The 16,969-nt window shown below is 38.1% G+C and overlaps 2 protein-coding genes and 1 long non-coding RNA gene across 3 annotated transcripts; 2 read left to right on the forward strand and 1 right to left on the reverse strand.

Moving 5' to 3' along the window:
- Window positions 1-178: 178 nt before the first annotated feature.
- Window positions 179-1,598, reverse strand: LOC146481510 (mu-type opioid receptor-like). Its single transcript, XM_085108194.1, has one exon. It carries the CDS (start codon window positions 1,459-1,461, stop codon window positions 421-423), a length of 1,041 nt encoding a protein of 346 aa, XP_084964320.1. The 5' UTR covers window positions 1,462-1,598; the 3' UTR covers window positions 179-420.
- A 6,351-nt stretch (window positions 1,599-7,949) lies between these two features.
- LOC146481511 (neuronal pentraxin-2-like) lies at window positions 7,950-13,428 on the forward strand. Its single transcript, XM_085108195.1, has 4 exons — window positions 7,950-8,077; window positions 8,375-8,478; window positions 10,273-10,501; window positions 11,734-13,428. Exons 2-4 carry the CDS (start codon window positions 8,379-8,381, stop codon window positions 12,104-12,106), a joined length of 702 nt encoding a protein of 233 aa, XP_084964321.1. The 5' UTR covers window positions 7,950-8,077; window positions 8,375-8,378; the 3' UTR covers window positions 12,107-13,428.
- A 50-nt stretch (window positions 13,429-13,478) lies between these two features.
- Window positions 13,479-14,052, forward strand: LOC146481512 (uncharacterized). The gene is made up of 2 exons (XR_014864416.1): window positions 13,479-13,740; window positions 13,776-14,052. It is a non-coding gene; the product is annotated as an uncharacterized LOC146481512 (long non-coding RNA).
- The last annotated feature ends 2,917 nt before the right edge of the window (window positions 14,053-16,969 follow it).

The raw sequence follows: 16,969 nt of genomic DNA on the forward strand, positions 1-16,969 counted from the left end.
AAGTATCTGTGCTGTAGACTCACAAATAAAAAGGTTTTGATTGCTTTCTTAAAATTTTGCACGGATTTTGCACAAATTTTGCAAGGCTAAAAATAATATACAGTGCAGCTTTTTTAAATGTTGATATACTAGTGCACTGAAACTATCTACCTGTGTCTTTGGCCACGAATCAGCGAGGATGAAAATGGATTGCACCTTGAAAAAGATCGGTCAATCTTTTCAAAATATGTGATTCCGTGGAGTAGTTTCCTTCGTGCGTGGTCAGGAACGAATCGTGACGTTCGAATCATATCCATTGAAATCGTATTTGAAAACCCTGGGTCTATACTCAACACTATTAAAAAGCCGTAGACCAAAGCGAGGAAGCAGTCTTGACAATGTTCACAATGGACTGTGAAGAAGTTAAGCATCTAAATAAAGTTAGTTTATGTCTATCATCTGAACAGTACTTGCATACGACGGTCTAATCCTGTTATTCCTGGAAGGTCGCCGGAAGATAGCCCTTCCCAAGCAGTCGCACATCAGAGGACACAAATTAGCCAATGCCTGACGATAATTTGTACTAAAGAACAATAGAATAACAGGATTTATTGCCGTGCTCAGAGACGGAAAAACATAAAAGAACAAAGCTAGCATAATCTGGCATTGGTCTTTATCGAAGCGATCTGGATAAAACGTTTTCAGTGCCAGATAAATGCAAAGAGGAGTCCAACAGACGAAAAACGCCACCACAATTGAAATTAAGATTTTCGTGACTTTTTGGTGTTGTTTTTGCCTCGTGTTAATTATAGGACCTTGCATTACATCTTCCAATTTTGACCGCTGTCTTAATGCTTTTACTATACGAGTAAAGAGTGTTATAATTACAATCAAAGGAGTACAGTAGAACACGGAAAATCCAGAGATATTGTAAATTGTATACCCCGATCCATTCCACAGTAACCTGCAGAAAGTGTGATCATCCACTGTGATCACTTTTGCAAATAAGATATAAGGACAACAAAAAACAACTGGGATAATCCATGTCAAAAGCGACAGAGAAAGGCGGATTCGGCTTTGCTCCAGCCAGAGCATAGTGCTCTTGAAAGGAAACACAATGGCGATGTATCTGTCGATGGTGATTAGAACCAAGCTTAGTATGGAAACTACCTGTGAAACGCCCCTGGAATGCATACCAAGTTTGCACAAAATGGAGGCCGAAGGCTCAGTGATTAATACTCTTCTTGTCAGCATTCCTTCCGTTGTATATAACAACCAGTTAAAACAGGAAGAAAGGATATCGGAGATCGCCATGTTGACTATGTAGCAATTTGTGCTTGTCTTTAGGCTTGGAGTTTTTAAAAAGATTACTGTAACAAGAAAATTTCCAATGAAGGCTGCAAGACTGATAAAAGAGGTAATCGTTATAAACAGTGTTGATATCACTTGGGAGCAGGACTGTGATCCTGTGGAGTTGTTCATCCTGGTTTACTCCGTTATTATCCAATGAAATCGTCTTTCAGTGTTGCAACTAATGTTTCGACCTTGCTGCTTCTTTGCTGTGGGCGACAAAAGCAGAGAAACAAAGTATTTAGTCTTGAAAATTACTCGTTCCTCGGCATCAGGCAGCTACCACGGCTAAGATACCAAACACATGTACAGGTGGCCTAACATATGAAGAGTATTTTAGCAGGTTAGACAGCAAGTTGAATTATACATGATAATCGACTTTACCTAGCAAAGGCAACGCTACACAGCTCTAATGTAAACGGCACACCTGAACCCCTTTAATTCCTGATAGAGATGGAAAATGTTCGTTTATGGAGGAAAGAAAACTTGAGAGCCCAATAATAACACTGATGGGTTTGTCGTAATGTCACTTACCTTAATGGTACATACATGTCAGCACGACTCAGTAAATATTCATAATGCAGAGCACAAGTTTTGTGGCAGCCGTAATTAGAAATACAAGCTGATAGGTAATATTGGCTTATGTTATTATTATATTTCCTATACAGCCAAAAATTAAACCAATTTAATAAAAACCTTTGCATCACATTCGAAAATTACTGAATGGTGCAATTATTTTTATGTTAATAGATGGTATCTATTACATACAGAAAACGTACTAAATCAGATAAGAGAAACACTGAAATTTGCATTTTTTTTTTCCCTCTTCTTAGTCTGAAGACTTTCAGAGTGTTTACAATGCCTAAGTTCCTTATATATCACCTTGCGGTTCTTGTACGTTGTCAAATTTCTTTCATATGCCTTTGTATTTAATGATCGACTTTTGCAGCGCAACTGTCATTTTAAATCAACACCCACTGATATAGTTTTCTTTAAAGGAACAGTATAATTAAATACAAAATTGTACAGAAGTCCTTACGAGAGTTCATATATGATATTATGCTACATATGATGGTCCGACTGGAAAATCACAAGATAACATGCAACACATCAAGTTTCCCAACTACGAAGATCATTTTCTCGATCAATCATGAAAATTCGTTGTAGATTAAAATCTGTATTATGGCACTGTTTATCTATTCTTCAGGCTTAAAATATACAATGACCTTTATTTCATTGCGTATATGCCACGCATTGACATTCAAATCCTAGCAGTATGCAGAATGTTTGTCCCATGAACCTAGTTTAATGGTCTTAGCTCCCACGAGTCTCCTGTAGCTCAATGGTGGAGCATCCAAAATAGTAATCAGAAGGTCTTAGGTTCGACTCCTGATAGGAGCACTCGGATTTCTTTCTTCCGAGTATGCCTGTGTCACCTTGAATAATACATCATTCTCTTCAGAAGACGTACCACCCCATGCTGGATTCAAATATAAATATACACCTGGTTAAATAAAGTCGTGACAGTTGAATGATTAGAATATATTGGGGTGATAAACGCTGACAGCATTGCGACAATCTTTTTGATAGCTCGCAATTGCCTTCGAAGAAGGAGAACGCTTCTTAATCTGGCTGAAATCATCTGACTTCGTGGGTATCAAAAGGGAAACGTTTACGTTGGACTATGGTGTACCATTTCATTTCAGTGTTGAATTACTAATGCAGGCACATGGTAGAAGTTTGTGACATGTTGCAATTTTTTTTACGTTGAAGAAAAGGACGAAGCTTTAGTTTCACACGAAAGACACCAGATTTAATGTATTCTATCTCGAGTCTAATAAAATGGGGGCCTTTCACGAGTTCGAAAATCATACTCGACAAAAGTACCCAGTCGGAAGTAGTACGATCAACTCCCCCGCGGGTCATCGATAATACACGTTCAGTTTCAAAAACACACAATTGATTATCGATCACAAACTTAGCTTGTTATTGCTTACGCCAGCAATAACAAAATTGAGTTGATACAAAAAAAGTTGGCTTTTTTGCCAAACTGAATACGCCACGTTAACAAGATTTCGACCGCAATCAGTTGTCCAAATGTGGATTTCTTTTTGTCATAAATAATGACATTTTTATTTCATTTTAGCGTTCTTTGTTGAATATGGTTAATTTTATATCAAGACGTTTTCTCCTGAGGTTTTACGAACTCGAGAAATCCAAGATGGCAGATCTAAGATGGTGGCTGGACATGACAAAAAGACGCGATAACTACATCATGTGATGTCCTCACCCCATTTTAGGGCCCTTAAATGACACATTTTGGATATTAATATATACCCTACAAGTTTCATTGTCATAGCTTTAGTTATCTTGAAGTTTGGGGAAGAGAACCTCGAGACCAGATAGGTTCACGTAGCGTAGTGTTGTTCCATGCAGCATTGCCGTATTAAAGCCGATTTCACTGCTGTGTGCACGGGTTTTTCTAAACATGATTCCCCCGTCCAAAATCGCCCGTGACCAGACAATTGTAGTAACCAGCCATAGTAGGTGAATCATGACACCCGAAACATCTCAATCGTAGATGGCGATTGTTCTTTCAATAGGGCGGTTTGCTCGCTACATTGTATAAATTATTGTTTCTCAGAAAGTCAGAACTTAGGTTAAGAGTGAATGTCATTGAAAATTTCGAGGGCAAACCATGGCAGGCGAGTACTCGGGAACACAAAATGCAATGAGATCGGACGCAAACTAAAGAATGCATGTGTATCTATTCTGAGTACAATTCTTTCTTCGGAATCATTTTTTTTTTTTTTTTTTTTGTCAAATAAAGTTTATTTTCAAACTCAATGTGTTAAAAAAATTAAAAGCTAAGAGAAAACACTTGGAAACCGAACTTTCTTCTATGCAGAAGTTCAGGAAAAAAATATTCTAGTCCCATTGTTAGCTTTTCATTTTTAGAAGCTTTGAATTTGGAAATAGATTTTATTTTACAAGATAGTACCTTGAAGGTATTTTGGGTCCGCATCTCTTAAGGCGGGGCTCTAACTGGATTTGAGTGAAATTTGAAGAGGTTTTAAGAATGGATAGAGGAAAGAAAATGATTTTTGGAACACTAATAGCCTGCAGTGCAGGCGTTTTTCATGGGCGAGCGCTGAATAATATATTTAGTTCGCGTATTTGAAGGAGGCTGAGGGGGAGGGGGGGCAGGAAATGAGTTCTCAGCCAGTCGTCCTCTCCCTTAGGGTCACTTTTGACTCGCTCCAGCCCTCTCACGCTTCCTGGCCCAAGATGACAGCAACGAAGGATTATTCAGCGCTCCCGCTCCAAAAATACGCCTGCATTGCAGGCTAGAACACTAACAGACAGTTGATACCCACGCAAGAGCACCCCAGGTTTCTAGTGGACTAACTTGGTGTCCGTCTATTAATTATTAACTACAAATTCTAATTTTAAAACATCCCTAAATCTTCAACATTTATTTCTTTTAGTTTTACCAATCCTTCAAGAAAAATTATTTCCTTCCAAATATGACAAAAAACCACCCAAAAATTGATAAAACACCCCAAAACATTGATTTGTGTAATGAGCGGAGGGTTTTTGTATTGCTTGAAATGCGAACAAGATATTTCCATTTAACCGATTTAAGCGGCGTGAAAACGGCTTTCAGGTGTACCCCCGCCTTAAGCTTCGTCTGTTTATGGCTATAGTATTTGGTACATGGCAAATGAGCTTTCCTCAGAACCAGAACGTCTTTAAGGTAAGATCGATTTCTCATATGGCACGATTTCTTTATTTACAGAAAGAATACTCAATAAGGCAACGGTGGTTGATCTTTATTTGTTCCGTTTCCAACTGTGAGGCAACAAATAAATGTAATGAATCTAAAAATTTAAATCCCATTTAGTCTGACAATCTCGTTTTATCACAGGCACAGAACAATTTCTTGCAAGACTTCAACATGTGATTATTTGTAGTACATATGATGGTCGACTGGACCAACTGCAGTGGTTGCTTTTTCCTTGTTCCGTTTCCAACTGTGAAGCAACGACTAAATATAATGAACTTAAGTATTTAGTTCCCATTTAGTTTGACAATTACGTTTTATCGCTGGTACGGTACGATAATTAATACCTAATGAGTGCTTTGATATGTTATCTCGGCATCTTTGCTTCCATTGTTAATATTCTTCATAACAATCCTGAAATTTTTATATTTCCCATATGGTGCTGTTTCAAATCTCAAGTTGCTCCAGTAAACTAATTATATTTTAAAGTTCTTGTCACCGGCTCTTCTATAACAGCATGACCAGCGCAGCGTGAAAAGAAGGCCAAGTCAACATGTCTCAACAGGATTTCCAACTTCACAGGTTGCGCTTCGCATCGGTCTCGTTGTCTCGTTTTGCGCAATACCCACGGAAACCACTGGAAGTCTGGGCACGAATTCGGATCCCGGAAAATTGAAAACTTACATTTGCTGCGGTAGTATACTGGCACTTTGTTTGACCATGTACACGCAGAAAAAGTTTTAATATAAAGACGAGAAAACTTTTCTTCTGTTCTTGCTCCCACGCACGTCTTGGCGTTCTTGGCGAGTATCACGGACTTCAGGCCTTCAGTTTTGCGGTTTGTGAAGATATCATTCGATTTGAAGGAGGGCGAGTGGCAGGGAATACGTAGTATGAACGCATTATTACTCTTTTATGTATTTGCCGCGTTTCAATTAAGTGAAGTGTTTGCATTTTGGGGGAATTTTAGATGATTTTAAGCGAGTCAGTTCAACATCGTGCAACATTTGTTGCTCAACAAATCACCAGCTGGGCCCCGGCGATTGTTCAAAGGGCGGAGAACTCTACCCAGTGGATAAATCGCTATCCAGCGGATAAAATGTACTCCAACCAATACATTTTATCCGCTGCATAGCGACTTATCCACTGAATAAAGTTATCCGCTCTTTTAACAACTGGGACCTGAAGTCTACTGGAACTCTGTCTGATCTCTTTAATTGACGTCATCGCAGACATGGATATCCCGGATAACAAAAAACCAACCAACTGCGCATGCTCGCGATCTTACATCCGAAAAATTTTGGATTTTTCCGCTATTGTGAAGAATAAAGTGCTGCCTCGATGACGCTTGCCAGCAATTATAATATGACATATGTTGCGCAATTCATGGCTCTAGGAGACTGTAGAAAAGACAACAGCTTTTCTTGGTAAGAAAATAATGCCTACTTTCAAACAAGAACCAATTACAAACCCACTGGGAAATAAAGTTCAATCCTGCCAATTTCAAACTAACAATGATCAAGCTGCCTTTAAAAAGAACAACGGCAATGGTGAAACAAAAACTTCCAAGAAGAGTGAGATAAACAAAACTATTTACACTTGTTGTTTAGTCCACTTTTTAACTTCAACAATACAGAGTTACAAATGTAAATAAATTAAGACCTTGGAAATCTAATTTTTCTCAGCCAAACACTGCAAAAACATAAAACAACATTTTAGTAATATCGGGAGCACTCAACTCAAGAGAACATTAAAACAAAATGGTTTACGATAATTATTCCTGTCTTACCGTATCATTTGTGGTCTTTTAAAAAGCATATTTGTGTAAGTAACCCTGTAAGCTACTATAGTTTGACCTGTTCGGTTTCTTTAGCTGAAAAATTAAATTGCGTAGAAAATTTTTGGGTACGGAATCCCATTTGGTGCTCAGATTTTTTTTCTTTGTCCTCTTATGGTCGATTCTTTACATCTCCCTTTATTTCCTTTATAATTCTAATATCAGACGCATTGGACGGAAACTTATTCCCCAAATTTATGAGCTGCTGTTGGTTTTCCGAAAATCCTAGTTGGCCTTTTTTCGCATTTTCAACGACGTAATTTTCCCTCCCAAAAACAAAAAAGGGATTAGCTTTTTAGCGTTAATTTGCAAACGTTCGAGGTGACCTTTTGCCGAGAGGCGCTGACGCACCAGGCAATTATTCTTGCAAGACGTCTCGGAAGTTTGTTATGACACAATTTGCACGATTATTGTCGCCTAGTGTAACATGCCATAAAATGAAAATGCCTCGCAATTTTTTTGTTGCCGAAAAATTTGCGAAGGTAGAAATCGGTTCTACTCCATGCTACGGTGTTTGCAACAAAACATATCACAAGCCATGTTCCTTGTAGGGTATTTTACACTACGCAACGATTCGTTATATCGCAACGGCCAGCGCTCAACGAAATTGCGAGGCTAGTTCCAAGACAAATTTCTTAGTCTAACAGCGCCTTAAGGGAATCTCTAGTTTTACTTCACAATTTTGAAATCCGAATTTCTGACGCGCGTAATGTCTTTCCAAACAGATATTACACCCAAACGGGGCATTGGTCGGGTTCCCCTGAATAATATGGCTAATAATTTCTACTCGTTATGTGCCTTGTGTTGATTACGTAATCGAAAATCACAAACTACAATTGGCGCTAATTGCAAAAAAGTTTGATTCTCTTTTTTGTTTCCTTAACGCGTCTTACAGGTGTTAGAAAAAATGTCATTTCCTTTTTTGGTGAAAGTGTCACATATAAGCTGAAAACCTGAATTGTTGACGAACCAGCAGGAATTCGAAAAAACGTTGATTCATATAAATAGGCGTTTCTCGTAGAGAAACAAACATTTGTCCATACTGTAGCTGTTGAGGGCCAGCTGAAACCGTATGTTTGCTAGGAGAACTTGCGTACTTTAACTACGGGTTTAGGATTGTCAGAAGTGTAAGTATTTTCCATTATTTAATGTTTATGAATTTTACCTGAAACGCATGTGATTGTGAGATAACAGCTTTGGTTCGCTTCGTCCTGAGTAAAATTTGATTTGGACTGCTTAGAAACGTAGCAGCACTCTCTTGTAAAACTCATCTGTGAGGCTCTTATTATTTTAAAGATAATAAAGAAGAGTTTTCCAAGAAAACGCATCTTTGATGCCAGGATTGAACATTGAAGTATTTTTAAGTTAGTGTCTATAAATCGAGTATGTGTGCTGGTGCTTTCTTATTCTCGCTTCAAAATTAGGAAAATGCGGTTCTACTGGGTCGTTACGTTCCTGTTTCCCTCCATCATTGTTTCAGGAGCTGACGCTTTGAAGGCAGCTAACAGACTGTGTACTCAATCTGGCGGTAAGTAAAAGTCACAGAGGCATTGCTTGTGTTGGACTTTCACTGTCTACTATAATCAGCAAATATCTCCAAAAATGAAATGAAGACGCAAAAGATTACTTCCAAAAATCACTTTATCAAAACTAAAACAATAGCAAACAAAATTAAATTGATTTATAATCAGTTTTTCTCCGGCCATTGAGCTTGACACTCAAAACAGACTTAAGTGCGACGCGCCTTACCGTGGCCACCCAACAAGCATTTTTTTACAATTAAGCCATAAAATACAAAACGACATGTTTTCAATAATTCGTTGTTGCGTCACTTGCTTGTTGGACTTTGCAAGGAGGCGTGACCGTTAATGAAATTCGCGTATCCTGATTGGCTAACTTGTAAAAAAAAGTTTGTTGGGTGGCCACGGTAAGGCGCGTTGCACTGTAATAGCTCTTAATTGAAACAATTCCATTTTAGCGAGTGAGTAAAGCTTCTGTCACACCCCTCAGTAATTGACACCGTGGATTGTTTTGTCCTTCCTGGTGAGATGTTATCCTCTCCATTCAATTGCACCATTTGCAACTTCTTAAATGGTTGGTCGAGAGGACAAAAGAACGAAAACCAGAACAATGCTTCAAGCCCCAAAAGAAAACCAACAATTCAGCTACAGGTTATCAGGGTGCAATGAAATAGAGCTTTTAATTGGGTGCAGGTCTGCTGCAATTTTTTTCCTCCCTGATGTAGAATTTCATTTCCTTGGCGAGGTTTGCCGCCGACGGAAAAAAATTTCTGAAGCCCCCTAAATTCCATGTTAAACGTCGTGATTACTTATTCTGTTCAGTTTTCCTTTGGTTATGAGCAAAAACGAAGACTCTGGGGAATACTAACAAAGAAGTATGTGCTCTTTGTATAGGAGTTGACCGCCTGGTTCCCAGATCGTGAATAATTCCACCCCTTCTCCACCCGCTGAAAAAAGCAGAAAATGGAATTACTAAACTTATACATAGTTAATTGAGGGACTGGTTATGAAACCTTGCAATGAAAAAAATGGTGCTGCAATTTATGTTGGAAGGGCAGCGACCATGCACAATCCTTTGTTTTCATGTTTACACCACAGTTGAATATCTGAACAGGAACGTTTCTATTGGTCAGTTGCTCCAACGCATTTCAAAATCTATTGTGGTTTGTGCACTGTCAAGGCCAAAAATGGTAACAAAAACATATAACAAAGACGTTTGTCAGGCTTCATAACCATTACCTTTTATTAACTATGGCCTATCCCATAACTTTAAAATTTTCTTGAGCATCCGTCATACCCTACCCCCCCCCCCCATCCCCCTCACAGAAGCAGATAAGGTTTTCTGCACTCGCAAATCATGCGTACAGCTAGAAAAAAAATCTAGGCAAGCAGGTGGCAGGGAATGTCAAAAGAAAGGCTTTTATAAAGATGATGCAGAGTGTATGTAGGTTTAGATATTAAATTTCGTGCGTTTCAAGACCTATGAACACAGTTCATAAACATGTAGTATGTTACTATGTTTAACAAACAGAACAAATATACTCGTACAACTACAGTTTTTTTTTAATTGCCTTCCCGGGTCGAAAATTAAAACCCTTTGGTGGATTTTTGTCTACCCTTGTAGAGTTTTGTCAAATTCCTGGCGAACAATCAAGCCTCATCAGGCTTGTTACAAAGGAGTTGTTCTGTCTAAAGCAATTGGGAAACATAAGCAGACAAACTTTTGAAAAAAAATAAGTAAATAATGATCAAATTGACTCGCTTACTGTTAGCAATAAGTGAATAAAATCTATTCTCTTTAGGATACCGAATGGTGTTTCCAGAACGCACCATCAAGAATTACGCACTGGTAGAAAACGTCATCATGCACGGCCTCGATGCCGTTACGCTGTGCTTCTTTGTGAAAGATGATCCATGGGACAATAGCAATGAAAGGCAGTGCGCTTACAGCTACGCCGTTCCAGGCCAACACAACGAGTTTTCATTCTGCACATCCCCAACGCTTGAAGTGGTCATCGATGGCGTCACAAGGTTTTCAGTTTTCCTTATTTTACCTTGTATTTCTCTTTCCTCTGAGCGACTTCCTTTCACAAAATAATTTGTTCCACTTTCCCTTTACTGACAGTACTTATGCCGATAGACATTGATCTGGGATCGAATATCAAGCTTGTTTGTTTTATTATTTGTTTGGTTTGTTTTTTGTTTATCTTTTCTTGCTTAATTGCTTATTTGGTTTTATGCTTGTTCGTTTGTTTTCATTAAAAATGAATGTCTTTGTAAGTTTGAAAAAGATGTCCAACGTAATGGGCCAAAAGACTTCGCTTTGATTGAGAACTGAAAAAGAATTGCTTGACTCCTTGCTCCGCTAACGTGTAAACAACCAACGGCTGATCAAAATAGGATTTACAGTAACAGAAGCAACTTGAGATCAATGTGGAGTCTTAACAGATTACTTTGTCTCTGTCATTTTCAAAGCTGTGTTGCTACAGGATTAGTATGTACAGTATACAACTTTGCTAGCCCGGCAATGTGTTCTCCACCATTTTGAAATTCATTTTCACTAGAGTCAAAGTTAAAATTAATAGGGCATAGTAGAGCGCTTTTCAATCGAGTGCCTTCAGACCAAAACAAGAGTAAATGCTTAGACCAGTCACAACAGTTGGTTTAAGGGATATGTCTGACTTTCATTTTAGAGAGCCTTTGCAATTTTAGTGAGGAGGAAAAACTTCTGCTTTAAATTGTAAGGATACGGAATAACACAAACTCCCTAACAGGAACCCGTCCCTGAGATAAAAACTTTAAACTTGTTATCGAACTAGTACTTCGTCTGTTTGTTTGTCCCCCCCCCCCCCCCTCCCGCATTTTAAGCAAACCATCAATTACCCATCTCTGCCGCGGTTTTACATTAAAAAGCTATTGTTTAATAAACGAAAGCTTAGAAGGTCAGTATAATGAGCATTGATGGATTCAAGAAAGGAACACTTTTCCGAAGGCAGCGTTTCACTTTTTTCCTCACGAATTTACTATAAATTTAAAATTCACCGATGAAATTTGTACGCTTAGAAAGGACACTGTTCACTGATTTGTTGAAAAAAAAGCTTTTAAATTGTTTCTAAAAGGCTTAAAACTTTGACTGCATGATAACGTCTGCTTAATTGTTGGAAAATCATTCGTCAGAACTATTTAATATCTTCGACAAAAATGCTTAAGGCAATCTGAACAAGTAACGTTATTACAACAATATTTTTGTCTCCTCTCTTAAGAAAAACCCAGGTTGGCATCGAAGATGGTCAGCTCCATCACGTCTGCTTCACATGGCAACGCTCAGATGGGGCATACCGGTTTTACAAAGATGGTGAACTTATAGCCAGTGGAAGGGGCTTTAAAAAGGGCTATACGATCCAACCAAGAGGGACCTTGGTTCTCGGACAAGACCAGGATATGCTGGCAGGCGACTTCAATGTGCAAGAGGCTTTTGTTGGCGAGTTGTCACAGGTCAACGTCTGGGACAAGGTTCTTTCACAAAATGACATTGTTACCCAGCACAATAAATGTTCTGTTGATAAAGGTTCAGTTATTTGGTGGGAGCAGTTAAAAAATACTGTCCATGGAGAAGTGCAAGTGATCGAGCTTTGATTTCAAGGTTAACTGATTTCATTAAAAATGAACTCCCTTCCAATTATATACAATGGAAGATGGAAGAAAATAAACTAAGATTCCTTAATATGGTCAAGTTATCTGAGCTGCTATTTAATATCAGAGTGTTGTAGCTGTGAAATCTTGAGAGCCGACTAAACCTCTTTGACAAAACAATATTCCATGGAATGCTTTTAAATCACGTATCTTCCAAATTTTATTGTTGATCATGGATGAATACTAAATTTAAAATGAAAAATACATTTAATTTGCTTTCCCATTCACAACGGTGCATCGGAAAGGAAATGTTATTTCAATTGAAAATAAAATTAGGTCCCATTGGTAAAGTCTAACGAGTGGGTAGTTTGGTGCAACTGTCACCCAAAAATGACAGCTGTTGATCTAGGCTTTTTCTATACAGTCATAATGACGTTATTGAACAAATTTCAGTGCAGTCAAAGTTAATATAGGAGAATGGTTATGAAGCCAAATAAATTTCTTTGTTATATGTTTTTGTTAGCATTTTTGGCCTTGACCGTGCACAGACCACAATAGATTTTGAAATGTGTTGGAGCAACTGGCCAATGGAAACGTTCCTGTTAAAATACTCAGCTATAGTGTGAACGTTAAAACAAAGGATTGTGCACGGTCACGGCCCTTCCAACCAAAATTGCAGCACCACTGTTATCAACGTTGCCATGGCAAGGTTTCATAACCAGTCCCTCAATTAACTATGGCGCAGTGAACAATATAATTTTACATTATTGGTTAACACTTCTTTCCATCTCTCACACTAACTTTGGACACCTTGTGACGTTTACACAATGTTGTGTCCCTTACATTACAGTACTAATGTACACGAGAACAGAACCCCATTTATTAGGCAGGGAACCTCATTTTGGGGCTTAGTACCGATCTTCAACATTTAGGGTTAACCGCTGATTCGAAACGGTTAGCTTTCGTTTATTGGTATATGTAGGCCGAGTAGAATTTAGGATTAATTTTGACGCAGCGACTCGGGCAATTTGCGAAAACTTTGAAAATGCAAGTGAAAATTAATCCTTAATTCTACGAGGACTCGTTGCGATTACGTGTTTATAACATAGAGGGCAAAATTTTCTTAAAACTATCCAGGCACTTCGTAAATATAAAACTGTCAGCCCGGCCGGCCTGGAGTAAAAACACTCACCCGTGAGCAAAACAAACATACAAACAATTAACCTGTCTCTTAACTTACAAATCAGACAAAACGAGAAAAGTTTATTATTATAGCATGTAATTAAGAGAAAATACAAGTTTAATTTATGAGCAAACTAACGAGAATAAAACAAATTATTTGTAGCTGCACTGTGAAGCTTTCTACCGTTCACACGAACACAGATCGATAAAAATAGCAAACCGTGGGTCCAAAGAAGGAACTCGCAGAGTAATTTGTTCCACTGAATTTGACCTGCTTCTTCCTACCATAAAAACTGAGCCGGGTACTGTTATTATTGCTCAGTTATTGTTTGTTGGAAGAAGCCGTAGCGAGGTGAAAGCACTTGGTCGCGGGCCTCTCGTCCATGAATGATTTCAGGTTTTCAACCAAACAAATCCGATCAAGTTTTAACTTTTGACACAAATAATGTTTTGCTGTTTCATCTAAGAAACGAAAGTTCGCCTTCAGGAGTTTCCTTTTAGCTGTAGCACTTGATTTCCAAGTCTTTTGGCACGAACAACCCGGCTTAAAACTCCAAAAAACCTGAAAGATGTCGTTGTCCTTGCTGCACAAAATGAAGAGACCCACTAAATGTAGAAATGTCGTGCTCAGCCAATCAGGAGCAAGTATTTTCGGTGCTCGACCAATCAGGAGTGAGTAATTTTGCCCTCGTTGAAAGCAAAATTCACTAAAAATGCCCTCTGTTTCGACCAATCAGCATTCAGTAATTTTGCCCTCTATGTTATAATGATGGGTAACTCTGTATAAATGCCTTAAACGATTACAATCCACGGCAGCCATGCCGTCCTTGGCTCAGTGGTTATGGATAGGGTCGAGGCTTACAACATACTGTTTTTCCTTTCCTCTCAGTAAGTTTAGAATAAGTTTCACTTCATGTAATTTTAAGTGAACGTCTAAGGACAGTTTGAGAGATGGAAACGAGTGTGAACCTACATTGTTAGGTTGTTAAATATTTTCCATGTAGCAAATAAACGAAAAATCAGGCAAGAACACCTTTTAAAAGTCGTTAATTGCCCGATTGATACTAGAGACGGATAATCCGTCTGGACGAATTATCCGTCTGGTCGTATTATCCGTCTAGTATAAATATGGGACGAACTATAAAACACAGTATTAGTTCGTCTCATAATAATAATAATAAAAATAATAATAATAATAATAATAACATATTTATGCAGGATGACCATTTCAGTGATCTAAAAAGCTATCATTTGTAAGAAATCGAGAAATCATCGATATGAAAAGAGATAAAAGGACTAAAACTAGAGTTCACATACAATTATTAAAAATATCTGCCCCTTTATAAAAAACGCTCTTTTAGTCGATTTCAATTTAACGCTATCAATAACTAGTTTGTCCCGTTTATACTAGACGGATTATGCAAGTCACGATAAACTGGTACTTCGTTTATGCGAACACGTTTTGTATCCTACTGCTAAGAGACCGCTGGCTTTATGTAACAAGGTGTTGATTCTGGCATCTAAGTTCGTCTGTCCCTGCATTTATACACACAGACGGATTATCCGTCCTGACGGATTATCCACCTTTGTTCATCTGCTAAGACGAACTAAGCAGATAGTTCGTCTTGATGGATAATTCCTCTGTTGCCCGTACTTATACACGGACGGATTATCAGACAAAGTCAAAAATTCTTGCCCAATTTCGTAAAGGCGGATTATCCGTCTCTAGTATAAATCGGGCCAATGTCACAGTGCTCAAACATAGTCCACATTGCCTCTTTACTAGTCACTGCATTGTCTCGTCTTTTGAAAACTGGGCACCTTCTCAAGGCAATGTCAGGAATTTAACCTGCCTTTCGTTTAAAAACTCAGAAATAGTAAAAGCAAGGAATCATTTTCAATGTTACGTCAAAGAATTAAATTAAAACGTTTAATTATACATGCTGCTCGAAATAAATTTATAATTACTTTTTATACAAACTTTTGCATTGTGTCGTTTATATCTCGCTCAAATTTTTTTTCGAAACAAAAAGCGACTCTTTAAAACGCCTATCTGCGAAAATCCGTCATAAACTATAAAAATCGACAATATTTATTTCGCCTGAGTTAGTATGACAGGATAGATTTTAGGGAAAAAGAAAAATGCTTAAATGCTAGTGCTTTAATTTTTCCAAAAGGAAATTATTAAAATTAAAAGTGCGAATTGTACCTGATTGCATGACAGTTCTGCCCCTATGTCATTTCAATTAAGTTGATCACGCCAAAATGGCCGTGATATCATGCATTATCGTTCCGATCCTTTCCCACTGAGCTACAGGAGACTAGAAATCGGAAGGTCACAGGTTCGACTCCGATTGGGAGAACTCAGTTTCTTTTCTTTTCCCGAGTACGCCTTTGTCACTGACTGAAAAAATACATCCAGCACTTATTGCCTAGGATTAAAATATAACATCACATTTCTTTCAAATTATATACCACTCATCGACATTCAATCCGTAGAAGTATGCAGGATGTTTGACACATGAACCTAGTTTAATGGCCTTAAACCCCATGAGTCTCCTGTAGCTCAGTGGTAGAGCATCCGAACTAGTAATCGGAAGGTCTTAGGTTCGACTCCTGATAGGAGCACTCGGATTTTTTTTTCCGAGAATGCCTGTTTCACTGACTGAAAAATGCATCTATCACTGTGAAACTTTCAAGTCGACTTCAAGTTTGTGAGTGGCTTCCCCAGCCATCAAACTCTTTTTGATTCTCCGGCTCTGATGCCCGAGATCGCTCAGACATGCGCAATACTACAGCAGAGCGGCTGTTAATACCTAAATGTATGTGACAGGTTAATTATTTGCCTCTTTTTATTTATTTTTCATGTTTAAACAATCTCTGTTATTCCATTTAGGATTCTGCTGTAAAATAAGTAAAAGTTTAATTTTCAAGTCTTTTATAACGGAGAAAAACCGTAAGATAAGTAAAAGTTTGATTTTCAAGTCTTTTATAACGGAGAAAAAACATAAAACACCGAGATTTATGAGAAATGGGCAACGGCCGTAATACCGTGACACCACAGCTAAATCTCATTGGGAGATTTAAAACAGTTTGGCTCTTATGTTTATTTTTCATGTTTAAACAGTGGCGGTTATCTAATTATTGAACAAAATTGCAATTTTCCTCAGGAAAAGGGAAAATTGACTAAAGTCCGAGAGCATCTTTGGGTAGCAAGCCGTAACCAACCCGCTTGTTATGGTGACAAACTTGTCGTTATACTTTCTGCACCCTTCTTGAAACAGTTCGAGGTCGAGGTATGTAGTGTATAAGTTCTAAGGTTTCTGTTTATATTTACTTAATCCATCTTAATTTCGGACTAGCGATATTTTGAAAATTCTACATCATATTATACACGCAAGCGAAAACCTTACAGGTGGAAATAGTTGAGCAAATAATTATTAAGAGTAGTTTTAGTGATTTTTTTTCTCGGCAAGTTTGAGATGCTGTTTTTTGAGTTACTACAAATGTCCTTTGGTACATGCATTAACAAGTTATACAAATTCTGTTTCCTTATCGGGAGAGACCAATTCGTTGTATAACGTCGAACTAGTCAATAGAACCTTATTTAGTGTGGGGCCAGAGTGGAGAAAGTTCTTGCGCCAGGAGTTCAAGCCCAAAGCAGAATTCAAATATCTCGAATTA

This window comes from Pavona decussata, unplaced genomic scaffold, assembly GCF_977016875.1.
Source record: "Pavona decussata unplaced genomic scaffold, jaPavDecu1.1 SCAFFOLD_49, whole genome shotgun sequence".
Taxonomy (NCBI): domain Eukaryota; kingdom Metazoa; phylum Cnidaria; class Anthozoa; order Scleractinia; family Agariciidae; genus Pavona; species Pavona decussata.